Below are 15,343 nucleotides of genomic sequence, written 5' to 3' on the forward strand. Positions count from 1 at the left end.
ATATTAGTTCTGTCAACATATGGATATGAAAGCCAGAAATCCACCAGTTACACACATGTTTTTATGCTTTTGAAAGCAAATGCCTCAGAATTACCTAATACTAGGTATTAAATTGAATTAATTTATAACAAATGCTGAGATTTTTTTCAGAGTTGAAAAAACCCTTATCTTTAACGTTATCCAGAAGAGGAGATGGAAATATTTGGAACATGTTAAGAATGAAAACATAGCATCGGCCATGGCAGGCATGCCGTTGGGCAGCTGGAGGAAAGCAAACAAGAGGCTGACAGAATCTCTCTGAATGCTCCTCAGCAAGGGAAAACTTATGGAACTCAACAATATTGAGGATGTTCACAGTGTGGCTCGGGATAGATGGGTGTCAGAATCTAGTTTGTGCCCTAAGTGACGTGATGGTGTGAGAAGGATTCAGATTTAGAAATGAAAAATTCCATGAAATGTTGATTTCTCCCCCTTCCCTCGTAATTTGATTATAAACACATTTTAACAATAGTTCTTTTTTAGTTTAGATGGATAAATTTGATTTTTTTCTTTCATCTGTGATGTTTTTTCCTTTAGCATCGTTCATTATGTTAATTATGCTGGAACATACATTCTGTACAGGATATCATTTGCTTGCTTGTTTATTTGTAACTTCCTTTGTTTTTTAGGCTGTTGAAAACCTCTGTTCTTATAAAGTGTCCCCTACACTGTACAAACAGCTCCGGCAAGTCTGTGAAGATCATGTGAAAGCACAAATTCTTCAGTTCAGAGAATATCCTTTTCTTGTACACAGTACAGTCCCATAATACTCTTAAAATAATTTTATATGGTAACACAACAGCAATTAATAATACAAATGTAAATAAAAGTGTAGATGTTATATAAGCATTCAATATAGATCTTTAAATCAGTCTCACAAAATGCTAGTTACCTGCTTGTCTTAGTTGAATAATTTCTGTGGACCAATAAAATATGAATAGCATTTTCATTGTCATGGTAAAAGTGACTGTCAGCAATGCTTTGTTAACCTCTTTTTAAACAGCCCTTACAGAAGGAGGAGAGTGGTTGCAGGGAGAAAGTTGTACAGCAGTCCAGCTCCCTGGCTTTGAGATAGGGTGTCGGGTATTTTTACCTTTCAAACTCTCTACATGCCACTTAATCCTGGTTTACACTACAGAGTTAGGTTGATGTAAGCCATCTTGCGTCGTCCTTTATGTGCATGTATCTACACTTAAATTTGTCTTCCACTGAGGTAAGTGATGTAGTAACACCACCTCCCCAGGTGGTGTTGAGCCATGGTCAATGTTCTGAGGTCAGCGCAGCATGAGTGTAAGCACTGAGGGCTTGTCTTCATTACTGGGATAAGTTGACCTAAATTATGCTACTCCAGCTACTTAGCTTAGGTCGACTTTACCCCGGTGTCCTCACTGCGCTGCGTCAATAGGAGATGCTCTCCAGTCGACTTATCTTTCTCTTCTCAGAGAGCTGGAGAACCAGCGTTGACCAGAGAGCACTCTGCCGTCGATTTAGCAGGTCTTCACTAGACCTGCTAAATTGACACACACTGCATTGATTGCAGCAGCATAAGTCTTCCTGGTAGTGAAGACAAGCCCTGAATTACCTATGTCAGCCCTAATAGTCCTACAGCAGCTGTGTCCCATAATGTCCAACACTGACTGCTCTGGTCACAGTTGTGAACCCCACTGCCTAGGGGTTACAGAGACTGGAATGCCCCCCTTTCCCTCTTTAAAGCCCTGTACATTTTTGAAATGCCTGCTCCTGATTATCCAGCTTGGCAAGCACATCCAGCAGCTCTTCTTTGTTGTGTGCAACTGTCCAGCTGACCGTGCCAGCTACATGCTCCAGATGCACTCCAGCTTGGAGTAGACAGGAGGTATAGGATTTCCTGGGCCTGTGAGGAGAAGAGGCTGTGCAGGTACAGTTGTGGACCAGCTGTGGAAATGTGGACATCTATGAGCAGATTGCCTGGAGGATGCAGGAGAGAGGGCCATGATACAGATCACCAGCAGTGCCGGGTGAAAGTGAAGGAACTGCGGCAGGCATATCAGAAGATTAGGAGGCCAACAGTCGATCCAGTTTAGAGTGTGCAGACCTGCCATTTTTACAAAGAGCTGCATGCCATACTCGATGGAGACCCCACTGCCACCCTGCACATCATTGTGGATACCTATGAGGAACCTGAGTCACAGACCCCTGCTGTGAACAGTGAGGGCGAGAAGGAGGGATATGCAATTGGCGGGGGTCCACCTGTGTCACAAGCCAGTACCTGTTTGAGAATCTACCACAGTCCAGTCAGGCCCAGCAGTTGAGCATGGGAAAGCCTGATACAGGGGAAGAAACTTCATGTAAGTGTGTAATTGTATTTCACATTCAATGATGAACTGATAAGCTGGGGGTACTATAGACCTTTCATTAATTTACTCCTACTAGAAGAGGTAGGGTTACAACAGAGAGAGCGTTGTCCCCTCTATAATTAGGTGTGGGGACGGACATGCAGAGCAGTTTATGTTCAGAGGGATGTCCCTTCAATCCTCCTGCGAGATCTCAGTGAAACTTCCATGGAGGTACTCTGCAATCCTCTCTCGAAGGTTTTTAGGGATCACAGTCTTATTTCTTTCTGTGCAATAGGACGCTTTCCCATGTCTGTTGGTAATATCTTTGGCAGGCATCATTTCTGTAAACTGGGTAGCAGCATGTGGGCCTTCGTGGCTTCAGGACGCCAGTGCTCTCTGTGCCTTTGTCACCCTCGAGCAAGATATCAGCTAAAATCACCACTGCCAATGGAAAAAATGGTGCCAGCATTTAGTGCCATTGCTCTATATGCATAATTTCATGCAACCGAACAATTCCCTCACCTCTGGTGGGTCATACTCATCACAGCTGGTGCTCTGAGTGGTGCTGTGCACAAGCACTCTGAAGAAGAAGTGTCAATAAGCGTGTGTTTAAAACTTTAGGGGAGCAAGGAAAGGGAGTTCTGAATCTTAATTTTCACTTACCATTATGACTGTTCTGGCAATGGTACCTCTGTGTATTTTATTTGTAGTTGCTGCCATTGCAGCCTTAAGGGGTTCCCCCTCTGCACTTGCAGGATGTTTGAGCCAGATCAGGAAGAAAAAAAGAGGACCCGGGAGGACATGTTCAATGAGGTCCTGCAAGCCAGTGCTACATCAGACCATGAGCAAAGGGCCTGGAGGGTGAATAATGCAGACAGCCTGGAGAAAGAAAGAGAATGGATAGGGGAAAGACCTAGGAGTCCTAGCAGGAAAAGAAGAGGGAGATACACCAGGACATAATGGGGCTTCTCTGGCAGCAAATACCGATGTTGCAGACCCTTATGGACCTAGAGGTTCAATAATCATGGGCTCACTTCCCTATGCAGTCCCTGGAGAACTTCATTACAGCAACTTCCTACATCTTCCTTCAACATTTTTCATGACATCAGACGCTGCATCCCTTCCCCTACCACTCTATCCCATGGGACATTAAGAACAACCACAGCTTCACATACACTGACTGTGAAAGCCACAGTTGGTATGTGTTTAGCTAAAATGGACATAAATGTTCTTTCTGTTCCATAACTTAACTATTTAACATATTTGCTTTTAAATAGCAGAAATTTTTCTTTGCACTGGTTTTGTTACTGAATAAAATTCTAATCTTTTGGCAAATATTTCATCTTTATTAGTTCACATCATATGCTGCAGAGTGCCTAGCAGTACTAAAAGCACCCACTTGTTATTGCACAGTGTGACACAACTCATAGGATCAGTGACACAGTATAATAATCATAAATGTACAGCAAACACCACAAAATTACACCAAGCACCACACAATTCCTAACAGGTCCCAAAAAGAACAAGGCCAGGTGGAGCACAGTACACCCCAAAGCACTAGTGTGGCTCACTCTTACAATATTCTTTCAAAGCCTCCCTGAGCCATATAGCTCCATGTTGAGCTCTTCTCGTAGCACTTGTGTCTGGCTGTTCAAACTCAGCAGACAGACACTCCACCTCTGCCTTCCACCCTGTCAGCATCTTTTCCCCCCTTTGCTTCACAGATAATACATTGGACAGAGCAGGCAGCTATAACTATTGGGATATTTTTTTCACTGAGATCCAATCTGATGAGTGAAGGGATGCTGGTGTCCCTTCAGTCTACCAAAAGCACATTCAACTGTCATTCAGCACCTGCTGAACCGGTAGTTGAATCTTACCTTGGTGCTGTCAAGGTGGCCAGTGTACAGCTTCGTGAGCAAGGATTAGTCTCTAAGGTGCCACAAGTACTCCTTTTCTTTTTGCGAATACAAACTAACACGGCTGTTCCTCTGAAACCAGAATCACTATGGTATTTCAACATCGCCAATGGTAATCTGCCAGTTGGGAAAGATAGTCCCTGCTTATAGCTTTCTGAACAGTCCTGTGATCCATGCACCTTCCCTGACCAGCCAACACTGATGGCTTAGGGAGAGGTGAGTTGCTATTGTATTTGAAGGGAAGAGTAGCCACATTTGGATTTCTTCATAAATGGTTTAATGGAACTCCAGAAAGCTTGAATCACCACTAGAGTCTGCTGTTGTGTGAAGTAGCCTCCACAGTAAATTCATGAAGATCTGGGATTTTAGGTGAATCCTGTGTGGGTTTAGTGAGGATTATGTAAGCCCTTGAAAGATTTTTAAAAGAATATAGCTGTTTGAACTATGTCTGATGTAAACCAGTTTAATGGACAAAATTGATTTTTAGACACTTCCTCTCACCTTTCCTCAATGGGAAGGAGAGTTGTGTTTGATATAAGGGGGACTCCTCCTTTAACCTGTCAAAGTTATGTAGTGCAGATGGAAGCTCAGGAGAGCAACATGAGGTATTCACTCAAAAACTGAGTCATGCCTTTGGAAGAGTTCCCAGCCCTCTGGTGGTCCAGCACTTTTTAGCAGCTGAACTCTGATCTCTAACTTCCAGCACAATTTCATTTGTGTCCAGAGAGCATCTTTACTGAATAACTTGCTGTACAAAAATGTACTGAATAAAGATAAAAATAAAAGGAATACTTGTGGCACCTTAGAGACTAACCAATTTATTTGAGCATAAGCTTTCGTGAGTTACAGCTCATTTCATCGGATGCATTCTGTGGAAAGTGTAGAAGATCTTATTATATACACACAAAAAGCATGAAAAAATACCTCCTCCCACCCCACTCTCCTGCTGGTAATAGCTTATCCAAAGTGACCACTCTCCTTATATTGTGTATGATAATCAAGACGGGCCATTTCCAGCACAAATCCAGGGTTTAACAAGAACGTCTCGGGGGGAGGAAAAAACAAGGGGAAATAGGCTACCTTGCATAATGACTAAGCCACTCCCAGTCTCTATTCAAGCCTAAGTTAATTGTATCCAATTTGCAAATGAATTCCAATTCAGCAGTTTCTCGCTAGAGTCTGGATTTGAAGTTTTTTTGTTGTAAAATAGCGACTTTCATGTCTGTAATTGTGTGACCAGAGAGATTGAAGTGTTCTCCGACTGGTTCATGAATGTTATAATTCTTGACATCTGATTTGTGTCCATTTACTCTTTTACGTAGAGACTGTCCAGTTTGGCCAGTGTACATGGCAGAGAGGTATTGCTGGCATATATCACATTGGTGGATGTGCAGGTGAACGAGCCTCTGATAGCGTGGCTGATGTTATTAGGCCCTGTGATGTGTCCCCTGAATAGATATGTGGGCACAGTTGGCAACGGGCTTTGTTGCAAGGATAGGTTCCTGGGTTAGTGGTTCTGTTGTGTGGTATGTGGTTGCTGGTGAGTATTTGCTTCAGGTTGGGGGGCTGTCTGTAGGCAAGGCCTGGCCTGTCTCCCACGATTTGTGAGAGTGTTGGGTCATCCTTCAGCTCTCGTCCCCTAACGCCCCTACTCGCGCTATATTGATGACATCTTCATCATCTGGACCCATGGAAAAGAAGCCCTTGAGGAATTCCACCATGACTTCAACAATTTCCCACCATCAACCTCAGCCTGGTCCAGTCCACACAAGAGATCCACTTCCTGGACACTACAGTGCTAATAAACGATGGTCACATAAACACCACCCTATACCGGAAACCTACTGACCGCTATTCCTACCTACATGCCTCCAGCTTTCACCCTGACCACACCACACGATCCATCGTCTACAGCCAAGCTCTGCGATACAACCGCATTTGTTCCAACCCCTCAGATAGAGACAAACACCTACAAGATCTCTATCAAGCATTCTTACAACTACAATACCCACCTGCAGAAGTGAAGAAACTGATTGATAGAGCCAGAAGAGTTCCCAGAAGTCACCTACTACAGGACAGGCCTAACAAAGAAAATAACAGAATGCCACTAGCCGTCACCTTCAGCCCCCAACTAAAACCCCTCCAACGCATTATTAAGGATCTACAACCTATCCTGAAGGATGACCCAACACTCTCACAAATCTTGGGAGACAGGCCAGTCCTTGCCTACAGACAGCCCCCCAACCTGAAGCAAATATTCACCAGCAACCACATACCACACAACAGAACCACTAACCCAGGAACCTATCCTTGCAACAAAGCCCGTTGCCAACTGTGCCCACATATCTGTTCAGGGGACACCATCACAGGGCCTAATAACATCAGCCACGCTATCAGAGGCTCGTTCACCTGCACATCCACCAATGTGATATATGCCATCATGTGCCGGCAATGCCCCTCTGCCATGTACACTGGCCAAACTGGACAGTCTCTACGTAAAAGAGTAAGTGGACACAAATCAGATGTCAAGAATTATAACATTCATAAACCAGTCAGAGAACACTTCAATCTCTCTGGTCACGCGATTACAGACATGAAAGTCGCTATTTTACAACAAAAAAAACTTCAAATCCAGACTCCAGCGAGAAACTGCTGAATTGGAATTCATTTGCAAATTGGATACAATTAACTTAGGCTTGAATAGAGACTGGGAGTGGCTTAGTCATTATGCAAGGTAGCCTATTTCCCCTTGTTTTTTCCTATTCTCCCCCCCCCCCCCCCCGAGACGTTCTTGTTAAACCCTGGATTTGTGCTGGAAATGGCCCATCTTGATTATCATACACAATATAAGGAGAGTGGTCACTTTGGATAAGCTATTACCAGCAGGAGAGTGAGTTTGTGTGTGGGGGGGTGGGGGGTGAGAAAACCTGGATTTGTGCTGGAAATGGCCCAACTTGATCATCATACACATTGTAAGGAGAGTGATCACTTTAGATAAGCTATTACCAGCAGGAGAGTGGGGTGGGAGGAGGTATTTTTTCATGCTTTTTGTGTGTATATAATAAGATCTTCTACACTTTCCACAGCATGTATCCGATGAAGTGAGCTGTAGTTCACGAAAGCTTATGCTCAAATAAATTAGTTAGTCTCTAAGGTGCCACAAGTACTCCTTTTCTTTTTGCGAATACAGACTAACACGGCTGTTACTCTGAAACCTGAATAAAGATAATCACTAGTATCTGGACTCAAAAAGGTGTTGATGAACTAGTTTTCCTTAGCAGGTGTTGCACAGATTCTCTGGACAGTCTTTTATTTTTAAAGAAGGTAAATAAATGCTGGCAAGATCACTGCAGACAAATGGTAAGTTGACTATTTGCTCAAAATGCAAGTCCCTGAGACATCAAAGAAATCTGGTAAATTCTGGGGACATTGTAAAAAATCAGAAGTGGAGAGGGAGTTCAAACAGTCCTTCAGCCTTGACTGAAAGGGAATTTTCTTAAAAAAATCTAACCCCCCTCCCCACAATTTTTTATTTATTCATTTCACTCCAAACGGTAAGGGGGTCTGCACTTATCCTCCACTTGCAGTTTTTTTTCTGGGTACTTCCTGGTTGCTTATAAGCAGCATTCAACAGCTCTTGGGTGCTTCCCCAACCTATAAAATTAGAATGGTTCAAAGTTAACATTGAAAGAACAGACAAAACATTAAACTCACAAACACATGGATAATTTCCCTCAAATTGGTTTTGATATCTTCACAGGCAGAAATGTGATATAGGACATTGAGGCATGAATCACTAATAAAATAGTCTTAATTCTCCATATCACTCGTAATGTTTAAATGATAAGATAACGGCACTTTGCAGGGATGGCAGACGGGCAGTTACAAAAATGAAGGAACAAACTGGTTGGCAATGCCAATCTCTGCACTCCTGCCACCCCAAATTAAAAATGCTGCAGGAAAAATTACCGTTCAAAGGTTTTCATGGGAATTTTCTAAACAAAACAAAAGTATTTAATTTAGTTTTCACATAGTATTCTGAAAAGAAAATTTTATTTCCTCTTAAAATGATATTTTGCTTTGGTTTATGAAAACTAAAAATGTTTGGATTTTCATTTTTTAATTTTTTTTTCGTTTGGAGGTTTTATTCTCCTTTCTCTTTTACTTTTCCCTGTTTTCCACTGGTTTAGAAAAAGAAAAGGTAGGAGGGGAAGACCTCCAACTTATTTACTGCTTTCCTCTGAGAAAACGTTAAGAAAATATGTTTCTTTTCAACAGAACTTAAAAAAAAAAAATCCAGTCAGAAAATTGAAAAATTTTGTTGAAATTGGAGCTTTCCTGTGAACAGATATTTAGACTAAACCACATTTTTCCAGTGGGAAGATTTTTCAGTCAAAACATATTAACTACACATATCAGAAAGTGAAGAGAAGAGAAGGTGGCAGTATTAAACTTCTATCTCTTCCCTTCCCCCTCCACCCCCAAGAGTGCCAAGTTTCAGTTTGTGGCTTCTTTAGCCACTTCTAATGTAGGTTCTAGCATGAAATCTAAGCTGGGAAGAGGTCAGTTTTCCATATTTAATTTTTTTATAAAAGTTAAAATTGGTTGTTGGATGTGAAACTGTTGCTCAGCTAATGGGGGGTGAGGGGAGAGGTGGAAGGGGTCTTAAATAACCTACAGAATCTCTTGCTTAAAAAGAGAAGAGAGATATGGAAAAATTAAGACAACAGATATATTCATATTGATAATGAGAAGTATTTATAACCTTCCCCTATCTTCTCATCACTTTACTGGGAACTGATTTTCATAGGCAAAGGATATGTTGCATAACCCACTTTCTTCCCATCATAAAACTGCTTTTTAAAAATACATTTTTAATGTCCAATTAATAGCAGTACACCACTGCATAGTGTGCATTGGAAGTGTATTGGTGCACTTCTTGGGTGGTTGAAGAGTAGAAATAATGCAAAATATTATACCATCTTAATAGCTCTTAAAATTGACTACAGGGTTTGGAATTATTTGTGATACATCTTACAATACAGTTTGTGCTTAGGTAGTATTGGTATCAAGGTCTACAATTTTAAAAAACTTACCTTTTACAAATAATCTGATTTAATACATGTAAAAATTACAATGTGTAATTAAGATGTCTTACAAGTCAATTAACTAACACGGATTCTAATATAAAATACAATCCTGTGTGCTTGTAAACAGGCAAATTGATTCAATCAGTGTTTTACATTTGCAGATCATGATTAGAAGCATTTTCTTATTTTTGGATCGTACATATGTGCTTCAGAATTCATTGCTTCCTTCTATATGGTAGGTATCTGTGTAAGTACACTGCTAACATAATTGTTGAACGTGAATTTATTGTTTTTGTAAAGATTAAACTTTACTTTTCCCCCCACGATTATTTTGTTTTGTATATGTAACGCATGTAATATCTTTCATTTCTGTAAAATTCCCTGTAAATGTATGGAGTTAAATCATGTGTGAGATCAGTTTTTGTCTGGGAATGTTATATAAATCAAGTTATATTTCTGATTTTTTAAATTAATTTTTAATATTTATACAGGGATCTGGGGCTAGAGCTTTTTAGAAAGCACATTATTAGTGATAAACTAGTTCAAAACAAGACCATTGATGGAATCCTCCTCCTGATTGAACGGGAACGGAATGGTGAAACTGTGGACAGAAGCCTGTTACGAAGTCTGTTAAGCATGCTGTCTGATCTACAGGTCAGTATAGCAAACCTTACTAATAGCTGCCATGCTTAAAGGCAGACACAAACTGTGGACCTTTCTGATTCTTCTGGTCCTACAGGAATAACTTTTTTCTAATTAACATGTGCTTTGGAATTAAAACCATATTTACCATGTTTTTAGGATTATTATTAAGTTTAGTATCTATACATATAACTGTTCAGTGTCTGTCTATAGCTTAATTAATTTTCCACTAAAAATCTATTGTAGGTAAATTATTCAGTAAAATAAAACTGAACATGTCATTTATTTTTGAATACCAGTGGCTAGATTGAAGTTTTAGTTTAGTGAGATTTTTTCCAAAGAAAGTTAATTCCATCCTGTAGTAAGTCTCTAATAATACACTTAAAAATACTGTATCTGCATTAATGTGTCTGGTTTCAGAGTAACAGCCGTGTTAGTCTGTATTCGCAAAAAGAAAAGGAGTACTTGTGGCACCTTAGAGACTAACCAATTTATTTGAGCATAAGCTTTCGTGAGCTACAGCTCACTTCATCGGATGCATACTGTGGAAACTGCAGAAGACATTATATACACAGAGACCATGAAACAATACCTCCTCCCACCCCACTCTCCTGCTGGTAATAGCTTATCTAAAGTGATCACTCTCCTTACAATGTGTTTGATAATCAAGTTGGGCCATTTCCAGCATAAATCCAGGTTTTCTCACCCTCTTCCCCCCCCCCACACACACAAAGTCACTCTCCTGCTGGTTAGTGAGTTTGGGGGGGGGGGGGGCGCGGAGGGTGCGAAAACCTGGATTTGTGCTGGAAATGGCCCAACTTGATTATCATACACATTGTAAGGAGAGTGATCACTTTAGATAAGCTATTACCAGCAGGAGAGTGGGGTGGGAGGAGGTATTGTTTCATGGTCTCTGTGTATATAATGTCTTCTGCAGTTTCCACAGTATGCATCCGATGAAGTGAGCTGTAGCTCACGAAAGCTTATGCTCAAATAAATTGGTTAGTCTCTAAGGTGCCACAAGTACTCCTTTTCTTTTTATTAATGTGTCTGTATCTTTGTATGAACTAATTTGGGTGGCTTGACACACATTTATAAAAGAAGCTTAAATAGGGATGCTCCTTTGGGTGGTACAAGTAAGTGGCCGTATTAGTTGTAACACCTATGCCTGTTGCTCCCCTCCAACCAAAAAAATCTGGGAAACCTCATTTTAATCCATATTAAAATGATTAAAGAATAGAAGTCTAGTACTGATTTCCTTTCAAAAAAATGAGTTGCATTGTATTGAAATGCTCCTTTTTGTTTTTCAGTGTGTCAACAGCAAATCTAAACTTGTCAGTTGAAAGTATTTGAGAACTCATTATTACGATAGACAAAAAGTTATCTCCTTGAGACACATGTGACTGTGTCCTGCTTATCGCTTACTCTGTCATTCTCTTCTCCTTTTGTCCTCTAAATGAGGCAATTTTGCTTTCCCTTTTTTCCCAGCTATAGGCAATGACTAACATAGGTCAGCAGAGCTTTGATATCTTAATTCTTAAATCATGGGTATGCAGCTCCCAAACAATATATGTCCACTGTAAATTGCTATAAATGAGACCAAATCCTTCTCATGAAGCATGTACCCAAAGGCAAGTCTCAGTCCTGGTGGTGAGAAAATTGACTTTGCTTCCAGACTTGAGTTTCTAGCATGAGTCAACGTTGCAATGTTCTCAAGCTACTGGATTGACTTCAGAGTTGTATTTTTAAACAGTGTAATTCTGTATTAAAATATGTGGCCTTTAATTGATTCAAAAGTCTTTTTTTTCCATTTAATCTTGACACAGATTAAATGTAATAACAAAAATATATACCACTGGCATATGTAAAATAATTTGGGCTTAGTCCAGATCCCAGTGGAAAAAGGTTTTGTGATGTAGACCCATCACCGCATTCTGGCCTCTCTAAGAGATAACCAAAAAAGATTGGGCATGAAGTCCAAGCATTCTATATGTGGACGCAGTCAAGATGTGATTTCATGGATTTTCATTTAGATTATACTTGAACAGGCGTGAGTGACCAAGTGGGCTAATAATTTTTGCACCTTTTATTCAGGTAAACTAGAGCCTCCTGTCAGCATTCCAGTCATGCTGTCCATTCTGTGTTTGGTACAACAAAGATCATGAGCCTCCTTTCATCCTTCCAGGAAATTCTTTAGCTTGGATCTCCTTAGTTTAGTTAGGTATTCCCTGTTCACAGGGTGTTTAAATATGTCTGAGATATTAGGGGAAGGGGAAGAGAAAAACCAATAACTATTCCATTTTCTGATAAGGCACTGCAAAGCCAATCTGGCTCAGTTTCTGCCTTTCATGCTAAGCCTCCTAACTGTCATCCATAACGGGCTCTGGTATATCTGGAAAATAAATGCGTAATAGTCCTTCTTTGAGTTAGTTACAATGGATGAAGATAAGCTTCTGTCAGTCATTGACTTTAGACCATGTAATGCTCCATGAATGTCCATGCTGGAAGATGTGGAGCTGGCTTGTGTTCTCTTTTGCCAGAGCTTTCCCCTTTATTAGCCCAGGTATTCATAGCTGCATCACCTTTTTCATGTCTGTCAGATTTTTAAGAGGCTAGGGTTTAGTAGTAGTTTTTTGATCTCTGCTAAAGGTAAATATACCCCCTTTCTTGGTTCCTTCCGATCATGTGTGCGTTTAGATACGATTTTCTCCTTTGAATTATTTCAGACTGATACTTTTAGTTCTATTCTAGATAGCCTCTAATCTAGGTATTTTTACCATGGCTGCTGCTATAGTAGGTGAAATCCTTATAGATTCTCCAGTAAATAAACATGGATGGCTGTTTCTCCCTCCACATCCCCACAGAAAGAGGTTGGTTATTAAGTGAAGGCCAAGTTAATGAAATGAGTTGTACAATTGGTTTGAAAGCTGTGAGGCTGCTATTCAGTCTAATTTCCTTAGATATCAGTTCTGTAGTTGAAGGCCAGCTGCTGAGAAGGTTCTGTCTTCTGCTCACATGGCTCTCATTCTTTTGGCTGACTGTTCCAAGGCAGTGTGACTGCATGAGGTCATAATCCCAGAAAGTGGGGGTGTCCCTTCAGATATTTTGGGCCAGTTCCCATGGAGGGTCTTGAACATAAGGAATGAAACCTAGAATGTGAGTCGCTCTTCAACACAAAGCCAGTGTAAAGAACCAGGGCTGGGATGATGAATTGGTGGACTGCTGCACTCTCAAATGTTTGTAAGTAGTCATTTTGCAGTAGTCAAACTTAAAGCTTACAAAAGAATGGATTCCTGTGACCAAGTCTGAATTTGATCAGAGTGGGCTTCAATCTGTCTGGTTATCTGTAGATATAAAGAGTGTTTTTCACAGCTGTGGCTACTTCAGCATACATAATAGAGGAGTCTGACAGTCCGAGGGCAGATGCCCTCCATGGTGGGTTGATGTTACAGTAGCAGCAAGTTTTCAAAGTACTTTTCTCTCCCAACTGACATTGCCCTGTCTTGCCTGGGCCTAGTTTCAGCCAGTGGCTCTTCATCCATGTGCTGATATCTCCCAGGCATTACGATTACTAAACTCTGAAGCATAACATTTAATTTCACTTCAACAAAATATATCATTAATTATCATAACTAGATATTTTTGATATCCATACAAATCTTGTTAAGCTTCAGCAACTTCATGTGGCAGTGAGTTCCATGGTTTAATTGCACATTATATGAAAAAAATATTTCCTTCCATTGGTTTTGAATTTCTCACCTTTTTTAATTCCAGTGAATGCCCCCTGGTCTTGTTATGAGACAGGGAGAACAGAAGCTCCTGGTCTGCCTTGTCCAGGCCATGAATAATTGTGTATACTTTTATTCTGTTCTCTCTACTAGTCTCCTTTCTAAAGTAAACAATCCCAGTCTTTTCAATTGTGTTTAATATGATAGTGTTTCATTGCCCTTGATCATTCCTGTTACTCTTCTTTGAATCCCCTCTAGTTCAGCAGTAGACATTGAAGAGGGAAAGGATAGTCCAGTTCGTCTGCACCTCACTTATCTCAGTGAGCTAGAGCAAGATGACAGACCCCAGATTTCTTGGATGAAGATTATTTTGGAGACGGTGTTCCTAATTAGTTCAAGCATTTCACCGAAAAGGAGTCACCGGTTCTGTGCTGTGATTTCACTAATTTGGAGCTATTGTATTTAGTGCAGGAATGCTGGCAGGAGGATCAAACTCAGCTGGACTAAGGTCCCATAATTGTGTTATGTTGGTTACTGGTGTCTGTGTGATTTAAACAGAAGTCCATTGATTTAGACAAATAAGACACTGAATCCCTGATTGAAGCACGCTTACGATATATATGGTGTGGGAAAGCTCCCATTGCATTTGGTCATTCTGCACCTATTATACAAATAAACCAAGAACTTCATTATCCAGTAGTGTCACTGGCACTTTTCTTGAGGACAGATAATTTTGTGTCGTGGGATATTTTGTTTCTTTCATCTTGACAACTAAAAATGAAAAAGCCAGCCTTAAGCATGAGGTTAATAAGTAACTAAATTAATAATTTCATTTTTACCTAGGTTTACAAAGAATCATTTGAACAAAAGTTTTTGGAGGAGACAAATTGTTTATACGCGGCAGAGGGCCAAAGGTTAATGCAAGAAAGAGAGGTAACTACAGTGTGAATGAGCACTAGGAATTAATTAAAAGACAGTGGGGCCCAGTTCTGTACTGAGGTTACACATGTACACCTCCATGTACTTCAGTGTGAACTGCATTGGTGTGTGAGAGAGAGAGAGAGAGAATTGAATCTAGTGTGTTGAAGTATCTTTATGTCAGTGGTTTAAGTCAGTGGTCCACGGATGCCTAAGATTTCCAAAAGGGTCCATACCTCTATTTGAAATTTTTTAGGGGTCTGCAAATGAAAAAAGGTTGAAAACCACTGCATTAAGTGCATGACTAGAAGTGAGATAACCCAGTGAAATTTGATCTCCCTAAATCATGATGTTGGAGAGCACAATAGTAAGAGCTATGGACGGTATTGTCAACATTACTTCACCCAAGAAATTGTAGTGTGCTTCTACTGTCATTCCAGTCTTTCTTTGATTAATACCTAATTAAGCAGTTGAGTTTTAAAAAAGGCTTATTTACTCAATAGACTACGACAGTTTTGTTTTCTGTTCTTTCGGGTTAAAGCGATACTGTCCTGTGGACAGGCCACAAATTTAGACACTTCTCAAAATGTAAAACAAATAAGTGTCCCCTAGTTAATATAAATGTATTGGCTCTCCCAGACAAGGGCTGTGAAAGTTAACTAACTCACCACAAATATTCTGAAAGCAAGTGT

General features: G+C 40.4%; 1 protein-coding gene and 1 long non-coding RNA gene across 2 annotated transcripts in view; one reads left to right on the plus strand and one right to left on the minus strand.

Moving 5' to 3' along the window:
• CUL4A (cullin 4A) overlaps positions 1–15,343 on the plus strand; it is a 90,886-nt gene that overhangs the window by 21,712 nt on the left and 53,831 nt on the right. The window contains exons 3-7 of the mRNA XM_048855665.2: positions 669–772; positions 7,564–7,633; positions 9,525–9,598; positions 9,855–10,017; positions 14,577–14,666. Of these exons, the coding sequence (XP_048711622.1) occupies positions 669–772; positions 7,564–7,633; positions 9,525–9,598; positions 9,855–10,017; positions 14,577–14,666 (501 nt within the window). The remainder of the gene's footprint in view (positions 1–668; positions 773–7,563; positions 7,634–9,524; positions 9,599–9,854; positions 10,018–14,576; positions 14,667–15,343) is intronic.
• LOC125639226 (uncharacterized) overlaps positions 7,627–15,343 on the minus strand; it is a 59,013-nt gene continuing 51,296 nt past the window's right edge. The window contains exon 6 of the long non-coding RNA XR_012669102.1: positions 7,627–7,927. This is a non-coding gene — a long non-coding RNA (uncharacterized LOC125639226). The remainder of the gene's footprint in view (positions 7,928–15,343) is intronic.

Source organism: Caretta caretta, chromosome 1 (assembly GCF_965140235.1).
Source record: "Caretta caretta isolate rCarCar2 chromosome 1, rCarCar1.hap1, whole genome shotgun sequence".
NCBI lineage: Eukaryota > Metazoa > Chordata > Testudines > Cheloniidae > Caretta > Caretta caretta.